This window comes from Ochotona princeps, chromosome 2, assembly GCF_030435755.1.
Source record: "Ochotona princeps isolate mOchPri1 chromosome 2, mOchPri1.hap1, whole genome shotgun sequence".
Lineage (NCBI taxonomy): Eukaryota > Metazoa > Chordata > Mammalia > Lagomorpha > Ochotonidae > Ochotona > Ochotona princeps.
Genome location: NC_080833.1, coordinates 63,797,394 through 63,813,735, shown reverse-complemented (window position 1 = coordinate 63,813,735; position 16,342 = coordinate 63,797,394). Strand labels below are relative to the sequence as shown.

General features: G+C 38.2%; 1 protein-coding gene across 4 annotated transcripts in view; it reads right to left on the bottom strand.

The window, feature by feature from the left end:
• Window positions 1-1,094: 1,094 nt before the first annotated feature.
• ST6GALNAC3 (ST6 N-acetylgalactosaminide alpha-2,6-sialyltransferase 3) overlaps window positions 1,095-16,342 on the bottom strand; it is a 578,537-nt gene continuing 563,289 nt past the window's right edge. For all 4 annotated transcript variants that reach the window (XM_004582112.4, XM_058660873.1, XM_058660872.1 and 1 more), the window contains 2 exons: window positions 3,126-3,233; window positions 1,095-1,723 (listed from right to left, as the gene is read on the bottom strand). In XM_004582112.4, coding sequence (XP_004582169.2) covers window positions 1,537-1,723; window positions 3,126-3,233 — 295 coding nt within the window. In that variant the 3' untranslated portion in view covers window positions 1,095-1,536. The remainder of the gene's footprint in view (window positions 1,724-3,125; window positions 3,234-16,342) is intronic.

Here is a 16,342-nt window from a genome sequence, read left to right as displayed (position 1 = left end):
ATGTTTCCTCATCTTTTCCACATCTAAATAGATTCATTAAAAAATTAAAGTTGCTTAAGCTTATAGCAATCTTAGTCTTTGGCCAAGACCATATTTTGTTGCATAATTCTGACATACTATATTGTATTTGGCACTGATATCAATTGATCCCTAGTCTATGTAATTGTTATTCTATACAAGTATTAGCAAGAAGAATCTAGAATAAATCAGAATAATTGACAAATTACAGGTTATTTGTTTAAAACATGGCAGAATGTTCAGGTAGTTACCCGTGGGGTAGTCATGAGAATCACCTGGTATAACATATGTAAAGGGGCTTTCAATGACAAGCACTTTGAATACTAATGTCAAAATCTTTGTTATTATTATTTAATAGCAACTCACACACTGTGGAGAAAATAAACCCCAAGAAGGCAAAAGCTCTGGTCAGATTTAATACAAATAATAATTTTCTTTGCATATCTAACAATTGGCACTTTGCAATGACAATACTATGTATGAAAAGAAACATATTGGGCCCAGAATATAGAAATGTGATTATACAAATATATATTATGAAGTGTGATAGGATATAAATTGATGTAAAAATATGCCTTACTTTCCCTGTTTTGTTTTAAAAAGCTTATATGTTTGTTTTGTTGGATACTGAAGCAGAGTTGAGAAACCCTTTGGTTATGCTTCAGGAATGTTTTCACAGTATGTTACTACAGTGCTGAAGTGGATATGTTACATGTTAAATAGCCTTTGGAAATATTTAGGGGTTAACCAAAAATAACTAAACACTAATACAGATCATTCTCATAACTTCTAGTTATATATATATTTTTTGGTAGAAAGAATGGAGTGATGAGAGTGGAACTCTGTCAAGGCTTACTACTTGGCTGATTGTGAATTTAATTTATAAAACAGTCAAGTGACTCAAGTGACTCCCATGTGTAAACAGTCCATGATGTCTTCATGGGTAATTAGGCAATGGCCTGAGGTTTCAGCTGTAGGAAGCACTATAGGAAGATGGTATATCAAGAAAATTCTTTCCCGTTCCCATGTTAATGAGTAACTAGTAAGATATTTGTACCTGATAGTATCTCCTTGGCTCAGTATTTGTGACAACCATTCTTCAAGTCAGGAAGCTACTCAAGTTCAAGAAACCAAGGTGTTGAAAACCCTGCCTCATGAAACATACCATAACTTTCAGAAATTATTGTTAAAGATTTCTGAACAGCCACCTTGAATGGTAATCTTCCCATTTCTCAGGTCGCAGTTGCCATATTACTGGCCTTCACATGAATTCCAGTTAAATTATAAAGTGCAGTATGTCGTGTTGAACCTTCAGAAACAACATGATGAGCACAATCACCCTCCACCAAATCTCAGACCAAATTACCAGAAAATTCACCAACCATTTCCGAGAACATATAGGAGCTTGAGCATCATTGTTCTCTCTATCATCAACATCATTCGCATCAGCCTCATTAGCATCACAGTTGCAGTATCATGGTCATGTCAAGTGTAATGGCAATATCAGGGAAACCAACATCAAGACACTGTCCAGTTCGGGTGTGTAAATATAATCCTGTGGGTTTTGGCCCATTTAGCAAACACTTTCTTTTCAGTGATAAACCTATGTCCCCCGTATGGTGCATGTTCATGAAGAAAATATTCATCACATTCATCACGTCCTTGTTCATAGTAGTGGTAGGGGACTTTTCTATATCCTTCTGTCCTAAAAAAGAAAAATAGAAAAAGGAAAAAAAAAGCATTAGGTGAACACTAAAGCATTCAATTACAAGAATCCATTATGTCCCTTTCAAATGCATTTCCTTGCAAAGCTACACATGATTCTTCTCCAAGAACTTGGTTAAAAACTATTAGGAATGAAAGCTTTCAGGTAGATGTACCTGATGGGTAGTGCTCTTAAAAGATCAAATAAAACTTATACATCAGACCAATTTCAGTTAAACATATGGCCATCCTTTGCAAGAGGAAGTGGTGTATAATGGAAGCAGCTAATGTTCTTACATAATTGAATTTTTTTTATTTTTTCATAGTAATGTTTTGAGTTCATCTGTGCTTCACTATCCTTGTAGTTCAAATAGCAATATTTGTTCATGAAGATTGTGACTGAGAGTTCAATTTTGACAATATGATTAAAACCTTCTCTGCATTATATTGTCAACTGTAGGTAGATAAATATAATTTATTATCCCGATGAATCATTAAAGGATTGTTTTATTATCTAATTACAAATTATCAAGGACTCTCATTGTGGTGCAGTGAATTAATCCAATTCTCCCAATATTCCATTCTATATGAGAGCTCATTCAAATACAGATGCTCCACTTTGTATACAGCTACTGGTTAATGCACTTGGGAAAGCGGTGGAAATGATTCAACAGCTTGACGCTGTGGCATCCACATGGGAAACCTCAATAATATTCTAGGCTCCTGGCTTCTGCCTGGCTCAAGCATGGCTACTGCAGCCATTTGGGAAGTGTACAAGAAAACAAAAGGTCTCTTTCTCGTTGTGTGTGTTGTGTCTCTCCATGCCTCTCTGTGTCTCCCCCTTCTATCTTCCTTAGCTCTGCCTTTCAAATAAATAATTTTTAAATTCCACTGTATTCAATACACTGTGACCAAACAGTCGTTTTAAATAGATACGGCAGAATACTTACTTAGTGAAATAAAATTTCCAAAAAGCCTATTTAAGCTGTCAATTCCTCCCAGGTGTCAGGAGATTTTATCCTTCATGATCCAATCTGACCCTTGATTCAATGTCCATCCATCAAGCCATTAAGCTGGCAGAAATGACAGATTTGCTTTTGCAAATTAAATAGAACTAAACTTTGTTGAGCATTTCTTAGTCACAAGTCTCTGATATGTTAAGAATAAAGGAAAAAATGTCCCTTTTGACATTTGGCATTCAATTGTGGTAAATATTTTTCTTTTCATCAACCTGAAAAGTCACAGTCTGATGCATTGACAATAAAATGTCATGCCAACAAAGAACACCAGGAAATAATTGTTGCTTTGTCTGTTTCTCAGATTTATGATATTAAAATGAATTGTGATATTTTGACAAGATATCAGAACTGAAGCTGCATAAAAATAATTTCCTGTGATCTTACTTGCAGTAGGTGTCATTTATCATCCCATAGACGTGAATGCCGTAACAGGCATCCATGGCCAGAATGAAGGTAAACCACCCCGTGCTGAGATAAGAGCCAGACTGGACTCTGTGGGGGGGAACAGACACAAACAACAGACAAAACACAGAGAAAACACACAGAACAAAAATAAATTGTGATGAGAAACTAGCAGCATTTTATCAAAAACACAGCACTTGTTATCAGGAAAAAGCATTAAGAAAGTTGACAATCTGTCAAGGATACACACTTATTTTGAATTATCTCTGAATAATTTATAGACATGCTCTTACTACCTTAAGCCTCAAAGCAATGTTGTGTGCAAGAAAAGCCATATGGCAAATATCTGAAGTCAAATAATTCTGCTCCCTTCAGGTGAAAAATAGTTTATTTGATTTTTCTACAAGACACAAATTAGTGTTGTGTATTAAAGGACAGGTTTTTCTAAAAGTTGCTGGGAGCCCTGATGGAAGCTGAATGATAATGGTGTTATCTTGCTTACCTTCACTTTCTTGAAGGTTCCTTGTGTTTCTTCGTGTAAATTGAAAGCAGAGAGGGTGATTGACTTGGTCTCTGAAAGCACTTGAAAAGTCTTCCTAACTGCTTTGTGGCATTATGAGACAATGATTTTTATTGCAAAAACCTTTGTTAACAGCCCAAGATATGTTTACTGAACACCTACTATGTGCTAACACTCCTGTATATACTAGAATTACGCACATTACCAAAAGATCAGAATTTCTGTCTTCACGGGGAACAGAGAATTCAATTTCAGTGTAGCTATATGGTAAACATGGGTTAGGGAAGACCTTTGTGAAGGGGGGAACAACATACCAGGGTGAGGGCAGGTGGGGAACTAGAAAGAAGCTGTGTACAACACATGAGAGCAAAATATATCAGAAATAGGGAACCTCAGGGACAAAATGTGAAAATATATGTGGTATATGCAGGGATCAGATGGGAAGCATAATACCAGAGTGGGGAAGTTATGGGTGCAATGTGGTGCTGAATGTAGGAGTTTGCTAAATTTCAAATGTTTCAAAGGAGTATTCGCTATAAACTTTGACCTCTGCATTTGTCTACCAAAATGACCTAGTTCATGCAAAACAGATGGTTGCCCATCTTCATAAAACTCCACAGATACATTTGGGTTGCCCCAAGTATGCTGGAAGCTGTGTAGCAAGACCTTTAGAAAAGATTAAACGCTCTGTTTTTCATGCAGACTTACTGGCACACTGGCGCAAAGCCAGTTCTACAAACTGACAATCAGACACGGATGGTCCTTCCCTGGGTGCAGCCTTCCGACCAGCAGTTGCTACCTAGCAATGTCCAGTATTGTAGACACACTTTCTCATACCCAAGGACTCCTGAATCCTTTGTGACTATTGCTTCTTCCTTTAAAACAAGCCAATTTAGTGTTAAATTACAACATGCCAGCCAGCAACACCAATTACAGTAGGGGTTGATGACTGGATTTTTCAACCTTTAGGTTCGCTGTTTTAGGTGACTGGTAAGGAGAGGCAGGCAGCCCAGTCACATTCTCTCTATTCACTTGTCACTGAGATTAACGAAACTGTATCACATATTACAATGTAATCAATGAATAAAAAAAAAAGAAAAATAAATAAATATACAGAATATCCTAAAAAAAAAAAGCTAATACAGAAGTAGTCATTCCTTTTCATGTTTTGCTTCTTGCTTTCTGAACATGAAACATTACAGAAGCTGGACCCCAATGGTCACATGCACTTTTCTCTGTGATAGGAAGAGTGGCAGCAACTGTGATTTGAGCTATGCTAAAGATCAACAGTGCTGTTTATAAGACTTAACCTGCAATGAATTCTGCAATCTGAGTCCTTAAGAAGGGCAGCAATAATGCAAACTGCTTGAAACACTATCTGATTCCAAAGTCCGTATTGGAAAGCAGGGAGAGACCAGCAGAGGCAAGTATCTTGATAAACTGCTGCAAAATTGAATCTAGGAATCTATTTAGGTCTTAAATCTGTGTGGTATTTTTTTCTACCAAACTCTGTGCTCTTTCCCTTTCTGCCTGCTTCCTTGTGTAACTTCATCTCCATTCCCCGTCATTACTATCCTCTCTATCATTGCTCATTACTAGCTCACCCAGCATTCATAGAGTTCAAAATTACAGTATTTGCATGTTTATGATTAAAAGAAGCAAGCTGCATTTGCTCACACACTTGTCCATCTTTTTTCCAATAAACATTTGATTGGGTCTCACATGCTATAAACTAGTAATGAACCTTTTCTTTAAGAGAAAATAATCTTTTGGGGTTAGGAGGCACACACTTTAAAACAATTTATTATTATACAGTGTAACAAAACCCAGGCCCATGTGTGTCAGTGTCAGAGTGTAGCACAGAAGTGCAGTGATCACAGCTCTGCCAGAACTGGAACATTAGGCTTCAGACAACCTGTATAGCCTCTTTTGTTCTAAACAGGATGAAGCACAAAAGCCCTACCTGAGAATCTCTTCTATTTAAGATAAAATCATTCTTAATAGTCGATCTGAAGTTACAATTTTAATCATTGGGCACTATTATGCTCTGTCCAGGGTGAATGTTGCAATTCGAAGATACATTAATCTGTTGATCCTGATTAATGTTCGCTTGCAGGAGGAGCATGTTGTTAAATATATGAGATAAGATTTAGAAGATAATGCTCACCTTGCAGTGGTAATGGCCAGTCACTAAACTCTCTCCGGAAGAAAAGCCACGCTTCCCTATGTCACACTTCTATTCACAGGCAGTAGAACGGCTGCCCAAGGCAAGAGACCAACTTAACCTAAATGTGGTTAAAATCCTCTTTCCGGTGACATGCTCACTTGATGAAAGGACTAAGACGACATGTAAGACCTTCTAAAATTTCAGGGAAACTTCATAATACCAAAAACATGTGCAGGGATTTAAGATATCTTCATTCCTTTTATTTGTTTTTAAGATTTTTATTTATTTTTATTGGAAAGACAGATATACAGAGAGGAGGAGAGACAGAGAGGAAGATCTTCCGTCCAGTGGTTCACTCCCCAACTGACCGCAATGGCCCGCGCTGAGCCGATCCAAAGCCAGGAGCCAGGAGCTCTTCCGGGTCTCCCACGCGGGTGCAGGGTCCCAAGGGTTTGGGCCGTCATCGACTGCCTTCCCAGGCCACAGGCAGGGAGCTGGATGGGAAGCGTGGCTGCCGGGATTAGAACCGGGACCCATATGGGATCCTGGCGCGTGCAAGGTGAGGACTTTAACCACTATGCTATCACGCTGGGCCCCATTCCTTTTATTTTCAACAACTTTTTGGAATGTTGAATATTCTGGGAGACACAAGGAACACTACTCTGTATGCAAGTTTTTCTGTCACCACTTCCTAAGAGTCCAACAGTAAGTTTTGCAATGAAACCCTCATAAGGGCTGTGATTGGACATAGTACAGTAGCCTAGTGGCTAAAGCCCTCTCCTTGCATACACTGGGATCCCATATGGGTGCAGGATGGTGTCCCAGCTGTCCCACTTCCCATTTTGCTCCCTGCTTATGTCCTGGCTAAGCAGTGAAAGAAAGCCCAAAGCCTTGAGATCCTTCACCATTGTGGGAGACCGGGAGGAAGCTCCTTGCTCTTGGCTTCAGATCAGCTCTGCTCCAGCTGTTGCGATAGATGTAAAATCTTTCTGTCTCTCCTTCATCTGTAAATCTGCCTTTCCAATAAAAATAAATAATCTTTTTTAAAGGGGAGCTGTTATCTCCTGTGTTTAATATTGATATCTGGTCAAGACCTTCCAAGCTTACCATTCCAAAGGGAAATTTTATTGCATTTCTGATGCTTGATCCTTTATAGGGCTAACCTGATCTTTTTTCAGGTAGCTAGATCATGCTAATTACCTGGAAAGCTCTTCAAATAGTGTGAATTTCATGTGTTTATATTAGAGTAGCTCATACTGCCCAAGTGCCCGGTCCTACAAAAACCATTTAATTAGGTGCATTTCCTCTCCCTGATGTCTCTAATGAATTTGATATATGCATCCCATGAGTTTTGCTATCCATTCGACATGCTGGAACTAGCATAGTGATTTCTTCTCAAAGTACTCCATATAATGCTTAGAGGGAAATAATAACAATTGCTTGGTAAATTCAGGGATTCTGGTTATCTGCATCCCTAAAGGAACTCACTGGTCTAGATGGAGACATCCTCTGGAAGTCCTGAGGCTGCACCATTTCCAGACTTTCCTGTGCTGCTATGGCTACACTACGAAAGAAGAAGTATAAAATATACCCAAGTAGACCTTTGTAAGTGTAATGAAAACAGAACCAGAAAGACTTCATGAGATGTATATGAAATTATTTATGCTTTTCAGCTTAGAGTCACTTTGTGATAATAACAAATGACTTGAGTAATTTTAAAAGGTCTCCTCTAAGGCCAAATATTGTCTTGTGCATTGTCACAAGACAGCAATGATCACAAGCTGTACTTCGTACCAGCTGCCTATCAACCACGGAACTTTTCATGTCTTCTGCATTCGGCGTTCCATGAAAGCAATAATTGTTATCCACAAATAAGCAATCAAAATTCCTGTAAGGATGGTAAGAGAATGTGGCCCTGAATTCAGTATAATTGGAAAGCTTAAATTAACACAGAAAAACAACAATAAGCCATGCAGGGTAAAATAAATGGAGAAGTGTTAACTCCAAGTGATCAATCATTTGTTTCCACTGGTCAGCCTCTGTGTCCCATTGCTCCTTGGTAATCAAGATACTTACAACTCGGAAACTACTTAATTTACGTGCTCATCTCTTGGAAAAATGATGCTGTCAATATTTTGATGTAGCACATGCTTGAAGGCAAATCATTTAAAATATGATCTTTCATCTAGTTTATTACCAATAAATTGAAAGCTACCTTGCTCCTTCATGTCTATACCTATCCCTTGATGTCTGAAGGCCATCACATAGATACAGGAATTAGCTGTTTATTAAAATATCCCTATTTTCTCCAATCTTCATACTTTGGGCTGTCAGTATCCTTTATTTGCCAGCATTCCTTTTTCTTCTTCTCATTTCTGGAAACATATTGGGAAGCATTTTCCTCTATCACCTGGTTAGTTGGAGCCTTCTATTGAATGACATTTTCCTTCCAGATTATTTTGGAGGAAGAACTGAAAAACAAAAATAGTCACTCTTCAAAATAAAATATGGATTGTGTTGCATATGCAGTCAATTCACAGGGCACTGTTCATTGAAATCTTCAACCCCATTAGTTCAATGACTTGGGTTTGGAACTGAAGAAGCCTATGCTTTTGGTGGACAACATAGAACACCTATTGTCAATCATATTTTCTGTTTGACATTAATAGCATGTTGGATGATTTGGATGGTGAGATCATTTCTTGTTCTGAGAGGCTGCTCTGTATAGGTCCCTTTCACACGTACAAGATATGCTTCTGATCCAGGTTACCTATGTCATGGAAGGCAGAATCTTTGACTCTCCAGGGCAAACTCCTGGCTAAGGGTGATCTTTGCTGAGATTTTCCTCGGTCCTAAAATGGCAGATTCACTCTATCTATAGTTGCTACTCCTATCACTCATTATCCCAGGTTTTGCTCACACTACAAGTGTCTCACTTCCTTTAGATTTGTTTACAATTCTATCTTACACCAATCAGGTCTGAACAATTCTGCATAGTGACCTTAGTTTTTAATGCAACTCTAGAAATCATCAAATTCAGTTGACCTAGACCCAAAGGACAAGTCTGCCCTGCCATAAGGGACTGTAAATGACCCATGTGGTGAAGTGCCAGTTGAGGACAAGGACCAGCTGTTTAGGGGCCTTGGTTTCTGAGGATACCTCCCTTCATGAAAGATTCTTTTGAAATGCTCAAACTTTATAGCCTCAGTTCTACCATATCTTAATTGTTTCTCCCACGAACCAATGAAAGCTAACATTTGAAATGCTAACATTTCAAAGGCATAGTAAGCATTTATCAAAGCCCAAAGTGGGATCAAGGCCCTCCCAATAATGGAGGTTCATTGGCAGCTCAATATTGGCAGCTGTTTCTGAAATCTGCCACACTAGGGAGTAAAAAGGGAATTTTTAAAAAGAAGTAATCAATATTTCATGTGTAGTTTTAACATTATTGAACCTCAGTTCTCTCATCAGCATACTATATTGGCAGGGTAAATAAAAATATTAGAGAAGTTTCCAGATACCTTGCTAGAAAGAAGTACCTGACAGAATATAGATTATTCAATTAAAAGCATTATTTTCTCCAATTTTTCCAAAGGCTCATGGATAATGGAAGAAAACATTTCAGCAAAAAGAGTTGGCTAGGGCCCGGCGGCATGGCCTAGAGGCTAAAGTCCTTGCCTTGAAAGAGCCAGGATCCCATATGGGCGCCGGTTCTAATCCCGGTGGCTCCACTTCCCATCCAACTCCCTGCCTGTGGCCTGGGAAAGCAGTCAAGGACAGCCCAAAGCTTTGGGACCCTGCACCCGCATGGGAGACCCAGAAGAGGTTCCAGGTTCCTGGCTTTGGATCGGCGCAGCACCAGCCATTGCGGCTCACTTGGGGAGTGAATCATCAGATGGAAGATCTTCCTCTCTGTATATCTGACTTTGTAATAAAATAAATAAATCTTATAAAACAGAAAGAGTTGGCTAGAAAAACAGCTGATGTTTATTTGTGTTACCTAGGATTCAATCTAATAGTGAGAATCAGTTTATTGTGAACGTGATCAAAGTGTGGAAACAATTATAGTTGTACCCAAATTATATATATATCCCTAAGAAGGCAGAGCAATATGAAAATGCTCTGAAAGCTGGATCTGTATGTAACATTGTACCTTTGTCCCATTACCAATGGGGCACACTTAGCCCGTTTTTGGTGACAGCAACTTTTTGCAATCAACTAATAGAATTCCTAGTTTTTGGCTTGAATCATTTGCAAATCAATGTAAGCTTCTCAAATGGATAAAAACATCACCCCAAGGAAGGTATTCTTAACAGAATGCACCCTATGAAAGGAATTCAGGCCTGAAAAACAATGAACAATAGACCATGGTACATGAAGAAAGCAGTAAATCTTAGAGGAAGATTGCACTGACATCATGATCTGCCCGTGTGAAATGCTTGGGCTAATCAGAAGGCACTAGAGCTGTGCAAACTGTAACAAATACTTTGCCTGCTATGAAATCAAGAGTACTTGCTGACTAGTGATGAATGCAATGAAACTGTACAAAAAGAGCATAATAAGAAATGACAGTGTTCTTTTTAAAAGGTACATTTGAAAGTAAAATGGTACAGCTCCAAAAGGTATGATTTATGGCTACTAGAGAAATAGAAGATCCTATTCAGAAAAATTGCTTTATTCATACATCTCAGAAATTAAAAGCTTATGCTATTCCTTTGGGTTTTTGGTGACCTTTCAATTAGAAGTATTGATTTCCAGTTTCATTCAGCTTCTTAAAAGAACTGTGGAATCCCAGGAATGGCAAGGGTAGCTGACGGCAATCTCATTGCTCTACTTCATTTGCCAATGATCAGTTCTTAGCGATCCGTTGTGAATGAGTGTTGTACCTTGCATAGTATCTTTCCAAAATTAGCATATTAGATTCCTAACCCAAAGCCTGATGACATTTGGGAATGAGGACTTGGGGAGATGATAAGAGTGGGTGGTTCTGTGATGAGGTGGGTGGTTCCTTCATAACTGGATTAGATTCCTTACCAAAAGGGAAGGACAAAGACAGAATAGATTTCTCATCCTACCATGTGAGAGCCTAGCAAGGAAGCAGCCATCTGCAAGCTTAGAGGAGAGCCCTCCTAACTCCCAGTTTCTAGAAATGTAAGTAAACAAATTTCTGTCATTTAAGCTATGAGATCTCTTTGTACCATATGTCATGACTGAGCAGTGGAATTATGGTACAAACAGTTAAGTTGCTCACTGAGACACTGGCATCAAAGCTGAGGTTGTTCAAACTCTCGATGTTCTACTTCTGATCTGACTGTCCGCTAATGTGCCTGGGAAAGTAAAGGAAGATGGTTCAAATACTTGAGCCCCTGCACCCCATTTTAGAGACCTAAAAAGAATTTATGGTTATGACTTTGGCCTTTCCCAGCCCTCCTGGAGGCCACTTAGAGAAGGAACCAACAGAATGAGGATCCATTCTTCTGTCTCTCACTGACTTTCACACACATAAATATATCTTTAAAAGAAAGGAATGTATAATGGGAACATTTAACAAAAAGAGCAACAGACACAGCTGTGGACTTAGGGAAGGTCATTCGCTTCCCAAAAGAAGTAAGAACTGAGCTGCATTTACGGACATCATGCAGAAAAAGGAGACTCCTTCAGGCCATAGAAATGACATTTGTAGTTGAGATTAAGAATTAATGGGAAGAAAGAAGAGTCCTGATATGTCCCCTAATCTAAAGCAGGCCTCAAAGTGAAATCAGTGGTTCTTACCATAATATATTGCTAGATGAATAGAGACAGGATGTATAAGCAGCGTGATTTATTTTCCTTTGCTACAATACATTTTGAAGATAACTTGATGTTCTGTATATTTTTTCAGATGAAGAAAATTTATGGATTTATAGAAAGGAACTTGGAAAAATTGGCAGAATTGTGTTTTTTTCTTCCTCATTAAATTCCTCATTAATTCAAAATTGAGAATGAATGTAAACAACATATGAGTAAGGGGAAAAAACAATTAAAAATGTGTGAAGATAAAGGATGAACCTAGAAGTGCCCATCTGCGTTACAAACCAAGTTAACAAATCATGAACAAATTCATCTAATCCCCACTTCCTACCCAACAGACTTCCTCAGTACACACCTGCAAGCACTCAACCATTTCCATTTATAAAGAACAGTTTTTACATACACATTTAATTCAATGCAGTTTTTGACTAATGGAAATGAAAACAGATACTACTGATACTCAAAAAATCTTTAACTTCTTTCATGGCCTCTGGTCTCAGGATGGTACATGATATCACATGGTTAATGTGTAACCATCAAAAGATCTCTTTTCTTCCAGCTCCGCCATTTACCCTCTGGGAAGTATTGTATATGTCATTTCTTCCTGGGTTACAGTTTGTCTGTAACATGATTGGCCTGTGTGCACTGATGATTTTTCGTCATTAACTGCAGTTACAGAATTGCAGTTACCGTGAAACAATCTATGTTAGAGAACTTATAAACATATGGTTGTGGTTTTATTTGCTTGTTTGTCAGGTAAAGTGAAAGGAAGAAATGGAGAAAGGGAGGGAGGAGAGAAGGAGAGAGAAAGAGAGAGAGAGAGAGAGACGGAGAAAAGAGAAATTCCTATTTGCTGAATCATTCATAAAGTGCCAGCTACAGCCTTTGGGAACAGACTGAAGCCAGGAGCATAGAACTCAAGGACTCACTGACTTAAGCTCTAATCACTGCCTCTGGGAGTGTGCATTAGAAGGAAGTGGAAATCAGGTCCTGCAAGTGGAGGATTGGATCTACTCACTCCAATATGGGAAGGGGGCATCCTAACCATCAGACCAAATGCCCAATCCCAGTTGTATTTTTAATACATAAAAATAATCACCACATTATTGATTTGTGGCTGTAACTTCAACTCAAAATACTGTTTGAATTCAGTTGTGTGAGATCACAGTCACACAATTGTTCCATTCCTCTGATAAGATACATGCATCAACATTAAAAGACATCAAAGGATAACACCTGAAATAAAGCCAAACTCCTGAATTCATTTCTTTCCCAGACCTGTGTATTTTCCAGTCCTTAGTGTCTATCATCTTTTAGTAAATTCCCCATTTTGGTTGGCATTGGTTATAGGAGACATTTGTTCTTTGAAAACAAAGGCACCACTTGAGCACATATCTCAGAGCATGCCCCACATCCAGGACTTGGGGTGGGCGGGAAACTGGGTGGGGCTTCTCCCTCAATATCCCCCTTTACCTTAGATACATGATGGAAACAATATGGACATAATAGTATTACCCACTTCCCTATCCCCCTGAACCCTTTTTTTTTCTTTAACTGTAATTAACTATGTAAAGATTGTCAACAACAATACAATAAAATAGATTTACAAAAATAAAAAAATAAAAAAAAATAAATGCTGGCACAAAGGCAGATTCAACTGATTTACCTTTAATCTTTCCAACACAATTTAACTAATTATTAAATATGCAAGATATGACAACATTCTCTATTTTATCTAATTTTAACTTAATGCTTAGGTTTTTGAGAGTTCCATCTTCATACCATCTTCAGCTTCCCTTGAAATCACGCCCTTCCCCAACTGATGTGATGTTGAGTATTCTGTATGCTAGTCACTTGTGTCTATATGACACAAAGATTCCTATTACTGGCCAAACTAAAAAAAAAGATAATTAAACTCTTAGCTTTGCCTTCTAGTTCTCCTTCAGACATTTCTTCTGTATATCCTTTTTCTATGACTTAGAAAAAAATTGCAATACAGTTTGAATACATCTAGACAAAAGAGCGTTTGCTCAGCTTACTTTTTTTCCCTTAGTAAAGTGATCAAATGATTCATTTCCCCTTAGCTTTGATTAAGTAAAATAGCTTTGGTTTTTTTATTTTGTTTTTGTTTCCAGAGGAGCAGAAAAACTGTGGGTGTAGTGGGGTTGGTTATAGATATTGTGGATCTTCCATCCATTGATTCACACCCATAATGCCTGCAACAGGAAGGGCTAAGCCAGGACAAAGCCAACAACCTGAAATTCAATCTATTTCCAGTGGGTGGCAAGGAACAAGTACTGGAGACATCGTCTCCTATTTCCCAAGGTGACCATTAGGAGGATACTGGAATGGGGAGCAGACTGGGACTGAAATTCAGTTACTCTAACATGCGGTGCAGGTTTCCCAAGCTGTGCCTTAACTGCTTTGTGAACTACTTGCCTCATTTAGTTGTTTTATTTTTATTATTTTTTTTTTTTACTTAACTGGAGCTTGAGTTAAACCAAACCTTTTCTTTAGAAATGGCTGTAACACAAGATCAGACTCAAGGTTGTGTTGGACAGAAATGCTTCAGAGCTCCTGTTCTCTTTCAAGACGAAAATTTACATAAAAATAATTTTTAAATGACTAATAACTTCAGCAAGAATTAAAGACCACGATTTGAAGTGGTTTTACCTCAGGGAAGGAGATCAGGGGTCTAAAGCATGTCATTACATTCTTCAAGACTGCTTGAATCATCACCCAAGCTGTCAGTTCCCCAGAGAAATGGAGATTTAGCGATACAAATCAGTTCTGTCATAAAAAAGGGGCTAATTTTTGAGGTTACTTCCTGACCATCTGAAGTTGTTTTCACCTCTCTGAAGAAGATGAATGGCTCATTAGATCCTGAAATAAATTATGTGTAAGGGAATATTTATCAATGGGAAAAACTAAAACCACAATCCACCTCCCCACAGCTATTAAAATCGTTTTTATCCATTTCACTAAATGAAGATAATTCAATTAGGAAAAAGGTCAGAAGCAGCAACTGACACATAAGGCTTCAGGCATTTGGATTTTTAGAATTTCTAACCTAAAGAAAAAAAAACACTAAAACCTGTTATTTTCTAGTTTTAACTGACCTTGATTGCCCACTTAATGCAATAGCACCTTTGCAAAATAGTAGAGTGTCATCAATGTATCAAAGCAGGTGTTGATTTAGTTCTGTGAATTCAGTGTATTTCTACAGGAGTTTGTGTATTTCATCAGAACACATGATGTCGAAGAGACTTGTTCAGAGAATCTTCCCTGAAATCCCAAAAGACAAAGGATCCTCACATATTTAATAAGCAGTGTGTTTTCTACAATACAGTACTAATCCAAGTAAATTTTATCTAACAATTTCAGTTCTAAAAATATATTCTTTAATTTATTATTAAGATCAGGTCTGGTTTTAAAGAAGAGAAATATTCTTTTAGTATCTATCTGAGTTTCTCAATTGAACCAGACTCCATATTTGGCAAATAATTTCTTTTGTTGATGTTGATGTCTGTCGTAGTCCTGCCACTGAGCTCAGGTCATGGATTAGGAGGGAAAGACCTGTGTGTGTGTGTGTGTGTGCATGTGTGGGTGTGGTGTCTATCATAAGTCTGTATCTTGGGAAAAGTCCTTCTTTGCACACTTCTCCAGAAACTTGTGAACCAGAGTAATCTTTTTTTTTTGCAAAATTTAATCCATTTGTATTAGGAAAAAATATGTTTTGAAGTATCCAAAATGTCGGAAAAGGCATTTCAAGGACTATCTCCCTGAACATGAAAAAGTATAGCCTGGAATTCAGCAACAGTGATATTACATCAAAAAAGGACTAGAACAGAGAGGTGAAGCAATCTTCTCTCTGAGATGCTAGGAAAAAATACAGAGTGGGATTTAGAAAATGTCTTTATTTGAAAACAGGTGCTAATAATATGACAAGATTATATCTCTTCTGATTTTGATACAATGCTACAATGTTAGAAAAATAATTCACTGTGCCCAACTATTACAGTGAAGGGGACTCAACAATACAGTCAAGCACATTGTCAACCTAGAGAATTTGCTTTCTCCAGATGCTGTAGACACTCAGTGTCCATGTTTCTGATCCCTGAAATTCTAACTAAAGTAATTGCAAGGAACTGTCAGAAACTAAAAGCCACTGCTTTGAGTCATTGGCTAGCAGCAGAAGACACATAGAGTTATTTGTCCACATCTTTTTTTTTTTTTGAAGCTCCCTTACTGGATTCGTTTCTTCCTTCACCATTACTTCAACTGAATATTAATGACCCCAAATCCAATAATTATGGAAAGAGAATGAAAAGAAGTACTTTTTAAAGGTGTTAAATGAGGCATTGCATCTTACAAGGGCCTTACCCTGCCTGAAATAAGAAAGTAGGCTGAAGGTAGCGTCTTTCACTCATTATGAATTAGACAGAGGTAGCTGGTGAGTGACTATGACCAATGTGATCCTTACTAGCCCACTCCTTATCACTGTGGCCCCCAACTCTTGTATTCTTGGAAAGTTTCTTCCACCATTTCCACACTCCTTAAAACATCCTTGATTAAGGGCCCGGCGGCGTGGCCTAGCGGCTAAAGTCCTCGCCTTAAAAGCCCCGGGATCCCATATGGGCGCCGGTTCTAATCCCGGCAGCTCCACTTCCCATCCAGCTCCCTGCTTGTGGCCTGGGAAAGCAGTCGAGGACGGCCCAATGC